Genomic DNA, 16,295 nt, shown 5'->3' on the forward strand with positions numbered 1-16,295 from the left:
GTTAATCTTACAGTTTAAAGGACATACAAAATTTCAATCACAAAATCTGCTGGTCATGGCTTGCTTTCAGTAGGCAAATAAAACTTAAACCACACTGTCTAGAGGATCACAGAGTGTAGCAAAAGTTTGTTGTACTTATTTTATGTTTGTTTTGGATAAAACAGCAAAGCGCTTCACCGCGTGGTTCTGTTTAAAATATTTATCCTCAATTCAGAAAAATACTTGCACTGACACTCTTCAAAAAAAATCGCGGCAGGTGGGCTTCAGCACAACTCTGATAGGGAAACAAACTTTCGTATATTGAGCTCATCTCTTACTAAGGTTCTGTAGGTTCTGAACATACTTACCTCGTTCTTTGACTGCCGGTATTCCGGCCTTAGGGTTTCAAATGAAATTTAATTTTGAAATCCCCGAGAATGTCGCTGACGGGGCCTCTTGCCAGGTCGGCCCTATGTCAGGTGATTGGGTTGGGAAGGCGAAATGTCTAAATAGGTACGCGCGACCCCTGCCCCTCGTTATAAGGGCACGATACTCAGAGTACGACACGAATAACGGGGTGGAAGAGGCACACTACTTGCGCTGATACGGCGAGGGCTGCCTATCAAATACGCTGCGATGTTGTGTCTTTTGTATTACAGTATAACTAATGTACCGATAAAAACCAATGACGGGGAAAAAATCGCCACAGAAAAATTCCCGACAGCATAATTCAAGCTGCGTTTAATGAGAGCATAGCGAAAGCGCCTGACATCCTTTAAAGATATTGACTTCTTTCCCACAAAAATGTCGAGATATCCTCATTTAAAGTATCCTGCGACCTCCGGTGGCAAGGCCGCTGCGTAACAAAGTCCAGAGCCTCCATCGAAGCGACGAACTCCTTTAGCTCACCCGACCCAGATAACGAACTTTGATGAAAACGAAATAATTCCGCCGACATTCCAGTATTCGTCGATAATCACCCAGTAACCGCTCTAGTCGATACTGGTGCCGATTATGAAAGCTTCGGAAGGTTACAGCACCTTGGAATGACTCGCCAATCCGTACAGCGGGCGGTCACCTCGTGGTGCCCATTGGCATGTGTACTGTGAGGATCAAAATTCGCGGTGTGACCATTACCGGTTGTTTTGTTGTGCTGAATGAATGCTCAAAGCAGCTTATACTCGGCCTGGACTTCCTTCGCGAGTACGGCGCAATAATAAACCTACGGGAGCTGGTCGTCACATTTTCCGCCCCACAAACACGGTACGAAGAGAAGGCTCAGCCAAGACCGGCACTTCGCATCTGCGAAGACAACGTGACGCTGTCGCCTCAAGCCAGCATGTTTGTCACCGTTGAACGCCAGCGAGCACCGGCAAATTGTGGCACCGTGGAGCAAAATGTTTCGCTTCTTCTCGCTCGGCAAGTTTGCGCTGGCCGTGGCCTGGTTGACCTTATTAACGGCCGAACCGAAATTCTCTTGACGAATTTCAGCGCAGAACACCAGCATCTGCCATTCCACACAGCCGTCGCCTACTTCGAAGAAGTCAGCGACGGTCCCAAGCTGCACAGTTTAGCGGAGTCATCCACCTCACCTCATGTCTCAAGAACTACAAAGGTTGACGTGAACCCCAACCTGACAGCACAACAACAGCGACAGCTTCAGGAGATTGTAAACTCTTTTAGCGATTGCTTTGCTACGTCATCAAAAGTACGGCAGACCAGCATAACAAAACATCGTATCATAACCGATGAAAACGAGCGACCCATACACCAGCGCCCTTACCGAGTTTCGGCAAAGGAACAGGATGCTATTCGCCGGCAGGTGAAAGAAATGCTCGCCGACAACGTCATACAACCGTCAACGAGTCCGTGGGCATCACTTGTGGTCCTCGTAGAAAAGAAAGAAGGTACGCTCCGTTCTGTGTAGATTACAGGAAACTGAACAAGGTGACAAAAAAAGATGTGTACCCTCTCCCGCGTATCGACGACTCTTCAGATCGCCTCCGCCATGCTACGTTCTTCTCATCGATTGACTTACGCAGTGGATATTGGCAAATCGAGGTTGACGAACGAGACCGCGAGAAAACCGCATTCATTACTCCAGACGGGCTCCACGAATTTAAAGTGCTCCCATTCGGCTTGTGTATCGCTCCTGCCACGTTCCAGAGAATGATGGACGCTGTTTTATCCGACTTCAAATGGCGCCTTGACTAGCTAGACGACGTGGTCGTGTTTTCCGAAACTTTCGAAGAGCACTTAGCGCGACTCCGTTCAGTTCTGCAAGCCATTCGTTCTGCGCAACTTTCTCTCAAACCAGAAAAGTGCCAGTTTGGGTACAAAAAACTGAAATTTTTAGGCCATGTTGTCAGTGGTGAAGGCATCCGTCCCGATCCAGAGAAAACTGCTGCCGTAGCCGCATTAGGCGTTCCTACTGACAAAGGAGCTGTCCGCCGCTTTTTGGGCTTCTGTGCATACTATCGGCGCTTTATGCGGAATTTTTCTAAAATAGCGGAGCCTTTAACCCGTTTGACGAGAAACGACGTTCCCTTCAGTTGGGTCCCAGAGGAGTCCGGAGCATTTGGCGAACTCAAAAATCGGTTACAGAGCACGCCTGTCCTTGGCCACTTTGATGAAGACGCAGAAACGGAAATACACACCGATGCAAGCAATATCGGCCTAGGAGCGGTACTTGTACAGTGGCAAGATGGTGTCGAGCATGTAATAGCATACGCCAGCCGAACTCTTTCACGCGCCGAAGCCAACTACTCCATAACAGAAAAAGAATGGTTGGCAGTCGTGTGGGCGGTCACCAAATTCCGGCCATATTTATACGGGCGACCTTTTAAAGTGGCAACGGATGAGCGCAAGATGATCAGCTGGCCAGAGTTCCGGCGTAGGTTGCTCAAGACCTGCGGCAGCGACGAGCGGAAAGAGAAGGCAAAACAGGCAGAACGCGTCTCGATCCTCTCCCTCGTCTTTTTTTCAGTCCTTTCATACAGGCGCTATGACGCATACCCCGATGGGGGGATTGCACTGCGGCAATATATACACAAACGCAGTGTGTTTGTTGTATATTGGCATATTTTCCCTTCTCATTGCTCAACACAACAAACAGCATTGTGTTTTATTCTTTACGACGAGTGATGTGGCAAACTATGTGTTTTCAGAGCTAGTGCGTTCCCAGGAAAAACATTCTGTCGCAATTTTTATCGCTCTCTTCTCTTTACGTGTTGCGGTGGTCTTCTGGAAAAAAAAAAGTGGGTTGGGATATTTTTTTTAATTCAGTGCCATAAATTACAGCGTTTTGAACGTATATTTATGTCGCTTTAAGCCATTGAACAGGCTAAATTTAGAAGGAAAATACATTAGGCGTTTATTAAATGGTTAAAAGTCTGCTTGTAGCTATTTCTACGCTGGAGGTAAATAAAGTCTAAGATAACTTGAAAATTTGGCAAAATAAAAATGTTGATGAGCCAACGTTCCCTTGCTGATATAAAGCCCACGGTGGTTCATTTCATGCCGTTGAGTGTAGGGTTTGGTACCTCATCATATTGTCGTTGGCTACCATCAATGTTTGGTGCTGTACGCGCCTGAAATCAAAAGGCCATTAGGCGATGCTCTTAAGTTGCCGGTGCATTCCACAAAATATTCTACTCTCGTGAACCTGTCTAAAAAAGTTAATAATAGTGAGTCATAACCAAATACAAGTTCATGACTTTCTTTATGCGTGTTTTTTTTGTGCTTACACAGACGCAGCAGCGGTTGCAAGCTTAGTTCTTGGTAGTGTGGCCACCGCGTCGGCCCTCGGCAGCCTGGGCGCCTCAATTGCATCTATTATGCTCAAGAATCAGGAAAAACGAAGTCACCATCACCGTCACCAGAACAGGATTGTGTTAAGTAAGTACCCACGGTTTTAACAGAAGTATCCCACCTGATTTCCCGTCTTGGCTGTCCTGCATAAATATTACTATCGACCCTGAAACAGCTGGTTCCTTCACTACATTGACGCCTTTAGTTTTATTTCTCGAGCACCAAGAATATTTCAAGCTGCAATAGTTAGGCGATAATTTTTGCAACCATGGTGACGGCGACGGAAGATCCCGAATGCGTTGATTGTGGGTTTGGAGGGAGTAGTAACGCGTTTTCGTAGCAAATACCCTCACAACAGAAAGACAATGACTGTTTCCTGAGTAGTGTTGTGTAGCAGAGGGCGACAAAAAGTCAGAAGCCCTTCCGTCTAAAGACCACGATGGTTGAAACGCCAATCTTTCTTGCATGCAAAAATCAAAAGCGTAGTGTCACATTCAAAGGCCCCTGCAATTAGTCAATGCGTGAACAATCAAAGTGCAAACCGCCTGAGAATGGACCTTTTTCCAGTACCGGTCCCTCTAGCGGCCTCCACGGCGAACTAAAAATGGCAGTAAGGCGCACCCCCAAGAAAGTTTGGCTTTCCGAGAACTCGTGCACAAAATATCGTGGTCTTGCAGCTCCTCCCGCACTGACCAGTCACCCGCACCTTTCACATGAATGGCAGGGTAGCAGGCGAACGTTCTCGTGACTAATCTGCCGTGTTCAAAACACCCCCCCCCCTTTTTTTTTCATTTTCGTAACCCCCTCACTGGCAGCCATGTGCTGGCAGCGTGGTCAGTCTCAAGCGTTTTCGCCCCTTTTCTTAGAAAGCCATTATTGTATGCACGTACGAACCCAACCCACCACGAGGAGTCCAAAGAGAAAAAAAAAGAAAACGTGCAGATTATAGCCGCTCCCCAAGCAGGAAACCGAGGGGCGCGCTTTTGTTTATTTTGCCCGAGGCGCCTGACAAGAATGGCGGACCGGCAGCCCGCGCATGCGCAGACCGCTACTGGAAAAAGATCCATTAAAGTCCAAGTGTCACGGATCAAAGTGCAAACTTCTAGCTAAGGCGAACACAAAACAATCCCTCGCAAGACAGGTGAGCGCCCCACCCATGTTAACGTCCAAGACCAAAACTGCCGAGGACCAATGCCAAAATCCATTTTAACTAAGCCAAAGTCCAAAGCCAACGCCCGCGGTGCAAACCCGAAGGAGATGCTGAGCGACCCGAATTCGATGATGGCGCAATCATAATCGTCGGCTTCATAACGCGAGGGACCCAGGTTCGCTTTCAACCACGGGGTGCGTTTTAAATGCATAGCATTTCAGTAACTCACGATGTCACCCGCGTTGACGTCCGTAGTCCGCACCGCACCCCTCCCTACTATATATATAAAAAAATACTATCCGGCGCCCGGTTTCGATCCCTCGACCCTGCGGGCGGAACGCAATGTACATGGTGCTCTACCCACTGCGCCACAAAGCCGACACAGAATGGGACGTTACGAACGCGCCTTATATCGTTGACTCATTCAAATTACTGCTGACGAGCGCTCTCTCGTCAGCAGTTGCCACAAGTGCAACAACATTAACGTAACGCAAACTACTTAACGTCGCGCGCCCCCGGAAATGCTCTGCATTTGATCGTGCCCCTGTTTCACTGCGTCTTCCCTCGGTCGCGGGACCCGTGGCGCCATCTGGAGGAGGCGCGGCACAACTCGTTGCACTTTATTTGAAAAAGCGCCTCGAAAGCGCGGCATATATAAAATAGGGATGACGCGATTTCGAGGCAATCCGCCGACGCGGCTGCTTTGTGTACAGACTCGGCGGCGAGCGTCCCGGGATTCTGGTGCCGACCGAACCCCATTTTTATTTCAATAAAATTCCTCTCTCTTGATGACATTTTTTTATTTTTGCCAGTTGTTTGTACAAATTGAGTAATTGTATCAATTGTTTAAAATTGTACAATTCGGTGCAGGACGTCTCGATGCGGACCATTCGGTGCAAGGAATGTCGGAGGAATTTTTTTAACTTGCAGAGGTGTTAAGGTCGACACAAATCCGTCCGGCGTAGACAGAAAACTGTAAACCATATTTACGTCAGACCATCTCTTATGCTGCTTACTGATCTAGCCCTTTCAGTTACGTTAGGATCACTGACCGATACATCACACGGTGAGCTCATAATTGGCGCAGTCGTTTAAACTTGAGGCCCTGCATCGTTTAATTGACGTCCAGGCAAAACAAAATTTTTGTTATTACACGTGCGGGCTGAAGCCTATTGGTGTTCTTACTACTCGCAAAATATCTATTGCTCTAAGGATACTCCAAATAATCGATATTCTCGCTTGTGACGGTGGCTTAAAGATCAGTACAAACAAATTTATCTCTAAACATTTTGCTAGTAGCTAGCGCAAAACGGTTGTATTTGCTTTCACAAATTTCAAGGACAATTTGAATATCAAAGCCTTAAAGTTGTTACAGCGGTGTAAATTGGTTTTGAGCCAAGCAGCAGGGCATTCCGTCATACTTGTATGCGCTCCACTGAAAAAAAATATATATATAAAACCTGAAATATAACGCCCCTGTTTTTGTTGAAGTTAACGCCAATTTGAGAATACAAAAATTATTAAGGAAAAATGGCGTAGAAAAAAAAAATACGTAGCACCAAATTACATGCGCTGCTCCCACAGGCCCCTATGTGATTGATTGTAGTGTTTAACGCACCTCCGCAAACAGGCGATGAGGCTCACCGTAGTGCAGGGCTCCGGATTAATTTAAACCACCTGGGAATCTTCCACGTGCGCCGAAATCTCAAACACATGGCCGTTTTCGCTTTTCGCCCCCATTACAAAAGCGGCCGCAGAGGCCGGAAATATGAGGCCCCTATTTATTATGAACCTCGCACCTCACAAAATTTGCTGACAGATATGAAAGATGCTTGCTTCCACAGTAATAGTTTTCAAAATGACCGAAAAGTGCTTTTTTAACAAGGTATTTGTTTTGAGTAAGCCTGCACTACACTTATTTGCCGCATAAAATTAGGCGTCATCGTACTTAAGTAGCAAAAGAACGAACACTTTGCTAAATGAATTACGGGTTATACGAGTTGGCTTTCATTAAACAAGGCGCATTGTGGCTGAAAAAATAAACTTTTACAGAATGTTCCGAAGGCCGGTGTAGAAGAGTAGAGCGGTCGGTTCCAGACTCAAAGGTGCCTGCACAAACCTTGGACAATATTCAGAGTACGTATTCCGTTTATATTTACGTGTGGTGGAATCTGAAGTATTTCCCTGCAATAAATTTAAATGAGGAACGCTTCGACGAACTGTGCAAAAAAACCTCAAAAATGATTTCTTAGCGTCTGCGGCCGGACAGAAATTGCAATGAAATGCGTTATACTGGCAAAAAACACTGAAAATGGACAAAGTCATTTGATCATTTTCTGACTTTCTTAATAGGCATGCAAAGAGTATGAGCAACGCATGCAACACCACATGACTCAACTAAGAGCTACCTGCCGAAGGGATTTTGTGTACTCACCATAATGAGAACAAAAATAAAACGCATGAAAATTTTGAATGTAATTGTCTAAAAAAATTCTGTGTATAGACGCTATTTACACGTGTTTATATGTGTGCCCAAGTTCACGCCGAAAACGAATATATTTAGAAGAGCGATTAGAAGCTTCACAGGATGAAGACCAAAGCGCAAATTTTCAATGAGTGAAACAAGCATTTATGTAATTTGGAAAATTAGCCGTAGCAACAGCAAGCCAAGAAAAGGGTAGTTGATCCCCACGGAGGGGAGGAAATACGTACCACAGGATTTTAGCGCAAAACCAGCTGGTATTGACTCAAAGGGCAAGACCACTCCCCGACCGAGGGCTTTGAGCCGCAGCACCCAAATTTGTTTAACTTCTGTCATCTTGCACGGCGATATAAAGCTGGCCACCACTCAACCTTACCATGCTAGTTCGCCTAAAAACATGCCTGTTCTCTGGAAGTCGACTACAACGACATGCGCAAGCCGCTTGCAACATTGCGGACTATCGCCGCGTACCAAGATAGGTGTTGGGACGTTAGGTTGAGGCTACATGTGTTTGTGGACTATCGCTCTGCTGGTTTGCCACGAATACACTTTACTGACTACACAAATGCATAAAAGCATAATGGCTGGTTTTCTTGGTGAAGCGTTTATCATCAATTTGGGCGTGGAGGCGCCTTCATCAAGTCACTTCATAGTTTTTTTGCTAGCTGATTCACTAGGTAAATACTTGGGCGGCTTATGATTTTTAGGTATTCTGTTTATTCATTTATTTCATTGTATACAGGGTGTCCCAGCTATCATGCACCAAGGTTTAAAAAAAGAGTAATGGCGTAACTCGAAGAAAACCTAATGTATAATGTTTGCAGTACTGTGGAGAAGCGGGCAGCATTTTTTTCGTTAATGAGACTTAACTAATTAATTGTAATTAATTATCTAACTCGAGAAGTACTGTTCTAATCACTAAAGTGTCAATGAGGCACTTGTAGGTACCCACGAGGGGCATCTAACTGCAGTATTGTCAGCGACGAACTAATTGCGTACTCATTTATTCTGACTGATAAAGAAAACCCGCGAAATATGAAAAATACCACGTGACGGCGCCTCCGCGCGCATTAGCGCGCACCGTAAAGCAATGCCCTCAAACAGGCTGCCTCTGAGTTAGCCAGAATGAAATAAACAAAAGAAAGAAAGAATAAATCGCGACCGAGTTTGTGCCTTATCTGCACACGCACCCCGCGAACCTTGCTGCTGTTGCTCCTTCCATGCATGCCATTATCAAGGTGATGAGTGTCTCTTCAGGCAGGTGACAGGCGAAGCAGTTGCTTTCAATCAGCTTATTTGGGGACGCTACTTTACAATGCGCGCGGAAGCGCCGTCACGTGGTATTTTTCATATTTCGCGGGTTTTCTTTATCAGTCAGAATAAATGAGTACGCAATTATTTCGTCGCTGAAAATACCGCAGTTAGATGCCCCTCGTGGGTACCTACAAGCGCCTCATTGACACTTCAGTGATTAGAACAGTACTTCTCGAGTTAGATAATTAATTACAATTAATTAGTTAAGCATCATTAACGAAAAAATTACTATCAAGCTTCTCCACAGTACTGCAAACATTACGCACTAGGTTTTGTTCGCGTAAAGCCATTGCTCTTTTTTTAAATCTTGGTGCATGATAGGTGGGACACCCTGTATAATGATTGTTAAGAATAAAGAATTTATTCATTTATTTTTTGTTTATTTACTTAAAATACAATACAAGCCCCTTTACAGGCCATTCAGTTAGAGGGGTAACAAAGTAGGGGGTGACAGATCATACAGCACAAATGCATAAGTAACAAAACACTCCGAAGCAACTAATGATGATGAGGTTTGCAATACAAGTTTTAGTCTGAAGTCGATAACAAAAAAAGAAATGTCTACAGCATAGTCCACACACAAAGCCTACGCGCAAGAATTATATAGTGCACAGAACACAATCAAGTCAGTAGAAAAAGGAGACAACAACCAAAGAGAGCCGCATATGCGGACGCGACCCGCACAAATGAGATGCCAAAGTTTGGAGCGCTTCAAGATTGAAGTGTGCTATGTTATTCTCCGTTTCACAAAGTTGCGGACAAGTGACAAAAAAAAAAGACTATTGCAAAAGAGCGTTTCCTCAATTGAGCAGTTTGTATAATTCAGAAGTATCTCTTTTTGTGCGAGGAGGTGTGTCTTCCGTAAAATGTATAGCGCATACGTATAAGACGGAAGGAGGGAACGCGCACCGCATAGCAATAATTTTCAACACGTGTAATTTGAAGCACAGTGCATATCAGTCCTTGAACCAGTTAAGATCAAGCGCATCTATCGAATAGGTAGGCCAGTAACAAAGTTAGACCAGTTTTTTAAAGCTAGAAGACGCAACGGACAATACCTCAAAGGGGGGCGTAGCGCAAAAAAAGACTAGGACGTTGGCGGACGAGACAGGCGCTACTAACAACTGTTAGCAGCGCCTGTTACTAACGAGAACTGTTGTGAGTATCGAAAACTGCTAGTAACGAAAATTGTTAAGAGCAAACGAAAACTTCCGGTTGGGAGTTGTTAGTAGCACCTGTCACGTCTGCCACCGTCCTCGTCTTTTTTCTTGCGCTAAGCCTCCCTTTCAGTATGTACCAACTAGCCCAACCACACGTTTTATTAAAGGACAAGAACTTCATTCTTAAGCAAGAATCTAAGCTGAAAGATTGAGATTTATCTATTCGTGAAGATTTCTCCTGTAGATTGCGAGACGTGAGAAGTAAACTGTGGACAATTGAGAAACCAAACTGTGACGAAACGAAAAAGGGTCGTTAGTGTTTAGCAAACAATTCATGAATAGTAACGTTTACACTTCGGATAGCGAAACAGACGAACGGATACTTCTACGAAAAAACGGCGAACGAAAGCCAAATCGTCCCATGATGAGACAACAAGCACAAGCGCTAAACCGGGCATTGTGAGCAAAAATATTCCCGCAAGGCGGATCGACCAAAAACCAGGAGCACCCCTAACAGTAATGCGAACCAAACCAAATGAAAACAGCTGCGCCTCCTAAACCTGAATGCTGGTAGTCTGAAAAATAAAAGCGACCAGCTTGAAATTATCTGCCTTCAAAATGACCCGCCCATTTCCGTAGTGACAGAAACATTACTCCGAAGCACTATGATAGCTGATAGCGTCTTTCCTACGTCGTGTCAGGTAATACGCAAAGAGAGGGCTACAAGGGGTGGGGCGTAGCCGTTCTTCTAAAGAGAAACACACAGGCCCTTTTGTTGTCTGGCATTGACGAAATCGAGTGCTTGTGCCTAAAGGTATCGTGCTGGGGACCTTCTTTTGTTTTTTGCGCGCTTTACAGGCCTCCTGACTTCTAGACTTCTAGAGCATATGTCAAAATTTCTGATCAAGAAAAATTCTGTAGTTGGGGATATTTACCTTCGTGAGATTTACTGGAAGCGATTGATGGCTAGTTCGAAATATTCCAATACACAAATATAGTATTTGATATTTTGCTTAGACATACCATAAAACAAGTTGTAAACGAATCCACGCGTGTACAAGACCGCTGTAGTTCTGTTTTGGATCTTGTATTTATTCCCTGCGATTTTGACTAATAGTTCCATTCAATAGAACAAGGAATTGCTGATCACCAATTAATATGCGTTACTGTACCCTCTCTCAAGTTGCTTTCCCAATATAAGTCGACGACACGGTATTTCAAAGATTACTCCCGAGCTAATTGCTACTCTGTGCTTGAACATTTAGAAATATGTCTTGCAAACGTGATGACGTTTGCAACCTATAGGATCGTTTTAAGGACGTGTTTCATTACTGCGCCGACAACTTCATACCGAGGAAGAGCAAAAAATTGAGAAGCGAACACCCTGGTTAACTCGTAAAATCATTCATCTTAAGCTCAAATTCAAACCCTAAAAAAGCGCTAACACAAGACCGACAAGACATCACAAACCAAACTCACTATCTCCGTACTACTCGAAAAGCGATACATTCAAATTCTCGTTTTTCCCGTGCACTATTTCAAAAGGGAACCAGGTACCTGAACCATGTCTTTCTATTAGTGGGTAACTGTGCATTGTTTGTTGTGTGTGTTTCATGGTATTGCTCTTTGCAGTGTACCATGCCCTCCTGCTTGGACGTAAGTGTGGTCAGCAGTATTTATTAAATAAATAAATCATTATTAGTGCTGTACAGCCAGTTTCAATGTTTTGAAGCTGCACGAAGAAATGTGAACGTGGTAGACTACGCGATGGCGCACTCACACGTTTCAGAATGAAAGCTTTATTGCCAAAATGTTACCTAGATATAGTTGCGGCAGGGAGCAGGCAGAGGCCTATCGTGACAGTCGCGGACATTATTTCTGTGTTTGTTAATCGCTGCGTTCCCACAGTAACAGTTTTTTTCCATATTCAAAATTACCTGAACGATTCGGATGTCACTGCCTTGTCAGGCTACTGTAAGGAAATTTACCATTTCCTTGTAAAGAAAATCGAGGGAAGCAGGGACGCTTAAAGATCATCCCGCTGTCACCGAAAGTCCGTCCATCGGGTCGCCAAAATCTTCAAAGACCCAAATCCCAAACGAAGAACGGATCCACGCGCTAATGATTTGGCCACTAAGTAAATGAATCTACGGACGATCGAAATCTATACCGATACCAAGTACGTTTCTGATCAAACTGATCAAAAAGCTCCAGGTTTAAAAAGCGATCCGTAAAGTAGTCTGTGGAAACAAGCTGCTGACGGGAATTTTGTAACGTACATTACACGTATACGAAATGCTTTGACTTGCTCGCGTATACTTAATAGATCATTTATAAGGTAAATAAACCGTAACACTATCCTAATTAGGCATATGAAAGAACAAGTACCTGATTTCAAACAGCTACACATCGGAATCTAAATTAAAATGCTAAACTATCTGGTAAAATTCACACTAAACAAATAACTGCCACTTCTGTGCCTTGTGCTCTGCTAACATTGGAATTAAATTGATGAGGACGTATCGTGTGCGCCTGCACATAAATTAATGACAATTGAAGGTGTTTGATCTTACTATGATTCAAATGCGAGAAATGTTTGCGAGAGGCGCCTGAGCTCTGTAAAGGAAGTTGGTGTATATTGTGCCAAAAATTTGAGTTTTTTTTAGTGCACACAGGTCTGCAACGTTGTAGTCAATTTGCCTTCAAGAAAGAACTCTGCAAACTTAGTGCGTGCCGATAACAGTTCCCATGTCAGTTTTGGGACCAGATGTATTCTTTTTAAATAAAAATTGAAGCTTGCCGTTGACCGTTAAACAATAAAGAAATATTTCATGTATTCATTCCGACCATATTTATATCTCCGTGTTTTCAGCGCTGTTGCACCCATGCAACTTTACCCCTGCCGATTGCTTACTTATATTTTATATTTTTTTCCTTTCCGTTCTCCGCAGGTAACTTCGAGCGAGCGTTCTGAATACGGCTGCGGCTGCCAAGAGCTAGGACTACGAACTTCATTGGGCCTCCAAAATGAAGAGTCAAATAAAATCGCATTTGTCTTTTTTCATGAACTCTAGACCCCACACTAAATAAAAATAAACTACTACTCATCTGTGGATAGTGATGGACTCTGTACCCATTGGGCAGAGACGTGCTGCAGTGTGTTCATAAATGTAAGTTCCTATTTATGTCGGACAATTTGAGTTCGGAAAATTGACATGTTTGACGATCAGTGACCAGTCGTGGAAGCAAGCGTTCCGACAAATTGCATTTTCTGGCTGGCCAATAAACATAATTTTAATATACAACAAAAATTTTAGCTTCTTTGCGGCCAAGCTAGAGCCCCCCAATTGAGACGAAGGAAATACTGGGCGTGCTATATTCGACTGGGATAATAGTTGACAACAAACAGGGAGTACATTGCACCACACGCACACAACATAAAGAACGACTGCGTTCATCATGTTTAATTATGTAGTGTTAGTTCACAGTGCTGCGTATGACCGATATTTGCAACACGCACCCTCACTTACCCGAAACACGAAGTAACGGAACAATTTGCAACCATAAAGTCCAACATGAACTGACAGCCTAAGATTTTTATCGTTGATGGTTATGGTTCAATGCCTCCAAGCAAATTATGTGTGTACACATGTAATGTACTAGGTCGTTTTGCAGTAACAAAAATGTTATGAGAAGCTGCACACTCACAAAATGCAAGGAGTGTGCAGTGGATTTGAGATTCTGGATTTCACGTGTGGCAGGACCACTAATTGCGGTCAGCTTAATGGAGAGTCGAGTTTTGGGACAGAAAATGCGATTCCTTGATTACCAGTCACGGACTATCGCAAAATGCAAGGACATATTCGCGCGCTCAATTTATCCGTCTGCGCTTGTGGCAGCTGCTTTCTGTGTGGTAGGGTGTGGGGAGGAGGATATCGAGGATGCCGTAGGTGGGTGGTTGATCTATAAAGTGTAGACACAAAACACAGAGCAACGGCTTTCAGCTCGCGGGAATCAAACTCCCTGTCATCGCACGAGCCTAAGCCGCCGTTGCGGCGTGAAGCCCGGATGAAGTGATTCATCTGGGCGCCCTGCTACGTGGAGTTTATGCCTGAAATTTCTGCACTTAAATCGTTGGTTAAAGCCCCAATATGTTTCATAATTTTATTCTTACCTACAGTGTTCTTGGGCTGGCTGCTGAATATTTTTATTGTATCAAATAATTGATAGTTCATGATGCCTAAAGTGCGAAAAACAAACAAAAAGTGCGGACAGAGAAACAAGCAGTGCTTGCCTTTATCTTTCTCAGCCCGTTGTCTGTTTTTTGCGCTACGAGAACCATAAAATATTTTGAGTTCGCGAAATGAGAAGAACACGTTTCTCTGAAACTCAAACGAGCGAAGCCTATAGATGAAGTGAGCAGATCCGGAGCAGCAGCGTTCGCCGCTGATTGCCTGACAAGTATTAGGCTAAGGAAGGGATGCTTAAACGAAGAAATAGGAAAGGCGATATGTCATAACAAAGAAAATTACACAAACTAAAATTAATAGGAAAGTAAAAAATATTCATGGGAATGCTTCAAACCCTCTATGAATGTGAAGGCGCATGCTTGGATATCCTGTTGATTTGCTCTTAAATTTTATGTATAAATATGTGGCTACGCCCGTCGCCACCTGACCTGCCTGGCGGACAGCATCTTGTGAAGCTCTTTCGCCACCCCGGAATCGCCTGGAGCATCCGGTTGATTGCTGTTGAAATTCCTGTTGCCCTTCGTGGTCGCGCTCGTCAGCCCATGATTATCCTACTTGCGGGCACTTTCGGAAGCTCGTTCCGAACGCCACACATCGCTAAGACAGGAGCATACTTTAAACCTATCAAGGCGACAGCTACAGCGCTGCTACATGCGGTTCACTTGCGACAGCCGCCTCCTCTCATTCGGCGCAGCTGTTTTCCTTTTTGGCGCACTCTGCGCCGCCCTTTTTCAAATCCCTTCTCCGACACAGCAATGCTGTTTTCTATTCGTAGCATGGGATCCAAGCTCACGCTCCCAGTCTAACACCATTTTTGTGAGGCGATCTTCGGCTCACACCACCCAGTTCCAGCAACTTGAACATTTTTGGAAGATTCTGTGTAGCTCACTTAATTTTTGTATCTCACGCGTTCTCTAAAAAATAGGGTGATAAACCTTTTCTTTTGTTTCAGCAGGGTATTGAAAGTTCTTGAAAGAATGCCACAATATAAATCAGTTAGAGGTGACACCGTCACCTTCGGAAACCGTTTCATGCAGTGTGTTGTTGGTAAGAGTTAGGCTGCCACGTGGTGAGTGTACTTGTATCTGTTATTTCTGTTCTTGTGTAGCACCAAAAAGCAGGGACTGATGTGATGTCACTTACGGAAGCGTACGCAACGCGACTGTTTATTCAACATGATCTTTTTGTACGGTCTATGCATCGAAGAGGCGTCTCCGTTTTGCGGGCATCACTGCTATTCAAGGACCGGACACGATATGTTGTCCAAAGGAAATGACCTTCTCTGCCTAGTTGGCATTGCACTTATGCCCATGCGTCGGGTCTTTACTATGAAGTGCAGACAGCAGCAGACATCGCCTTAGAAGAAATGTTTGTGCCACCCACGCTGTTTCACTTCGGTGGAGCTTCCAAACCTCAAGAATGAATTTTGTCATTCGGGTACTACCGCTTCGCATGGAGTTCAACAAAAGAACAGAGGAAGACAAGGTGAGAAATAATTGGTACATCATGGGCAGACAGGCCAAAAAAATTCTTCCTACTTTTGGCCTTACTGAAAAGGAGCTTGAAAGCTGCACAATTGTGAAGAAAAAGTTTTATGGCCATTTGTGGCACCAAACGATACAGTTTATGAAAGGGGATGCTCCATCGCTAGAAACAGAAAAAGTCACTGCCCTTCCCCTCTGTAAAAAAGGGTGACCACCAAAGCTGTGCTGCCGAGCCTTAACACGAGCGACAACACGCTTTTACCGTGTGGTAGTCAAAGCGTAATGTGCCCAAATCAAAACATGTTTGTTCGAAATTTGCGATTGGGCATGCTTCTAGGGTAATTACCTGAATGCAACTTTGACTCACTAGATTTTTATTCCAATGGACAAACATGGGGCTGTCCGTTCCCATTTGTAAACGCATGTATAGTCACAGGAGGCGATATTTCCACAATACTTACAACTTCACTGTGAAATATACAAATTTGCAAGGCAAATAAAACTTCCCGGAATATTATAGTCGTCTCAGCGCCTAAACGTTGTGTCATTTGTTTCAAAAGTTTCAATAAAACAAGAGATAGAGCCCCTTTTTCTAATCATACTCCCTCCAAAAATGGACGCGCTTCACTGTGAAACTTTCTGTGTGAAAAAGCCATCTTACGAATA

The 16,295-nt window shown here is 44.3% G+C and overlaps 1 protein-coding gene across 1 annotated transcript in view; it reads left to right on the plus strand.

The window, feature by feature from the left end:
* The window catches only part of LOC144150943 (uncharacterized), a 48,285-nt gene extending 35,357 nt beyond the window's left edge, over positions 1–12,928 (plus strand). Inside the window, exons 8-10 of the mRNA XM_077682250.1 lie at positions 3,730–3,876; positions 6,992–7,075; positions 12,847–12,928. Coding sequence (XP_077538376.1) covers positions 3,730–3,876; positions 6,992–7,075; positions 12,847–12,869 — 254 coding nt within the window. The 3' untranslated portion in view covers positions 12,870–12,928. The remainder of the gene's footprint in view (positions 1–3,729; positions 3,877–6,991; positions 7,076–12,846) is intronic.
* The last annotated feature ends 3,367 nt before the right edge of the window (positions 12,929–16,295 follow it).

Source organism: Haemaphysalis longicornis, unplaced genomic scaffold (assembly GCF_048455015.1).
Source record: "Haemaphysalis longicornis isolate Haplotype H1 unplaced genomic scaffold, Haemaphysalis longicornis Haplotype H1 scaffold_81, whole genome shotgun sequence".
NCBI classification, from domain to species: Eukaryota; Metazoa; Arthropoda; class Arachnida; order Ixodida; family Ixodidae; genus Haemaphysalis; species Haemaphysalis longicornis.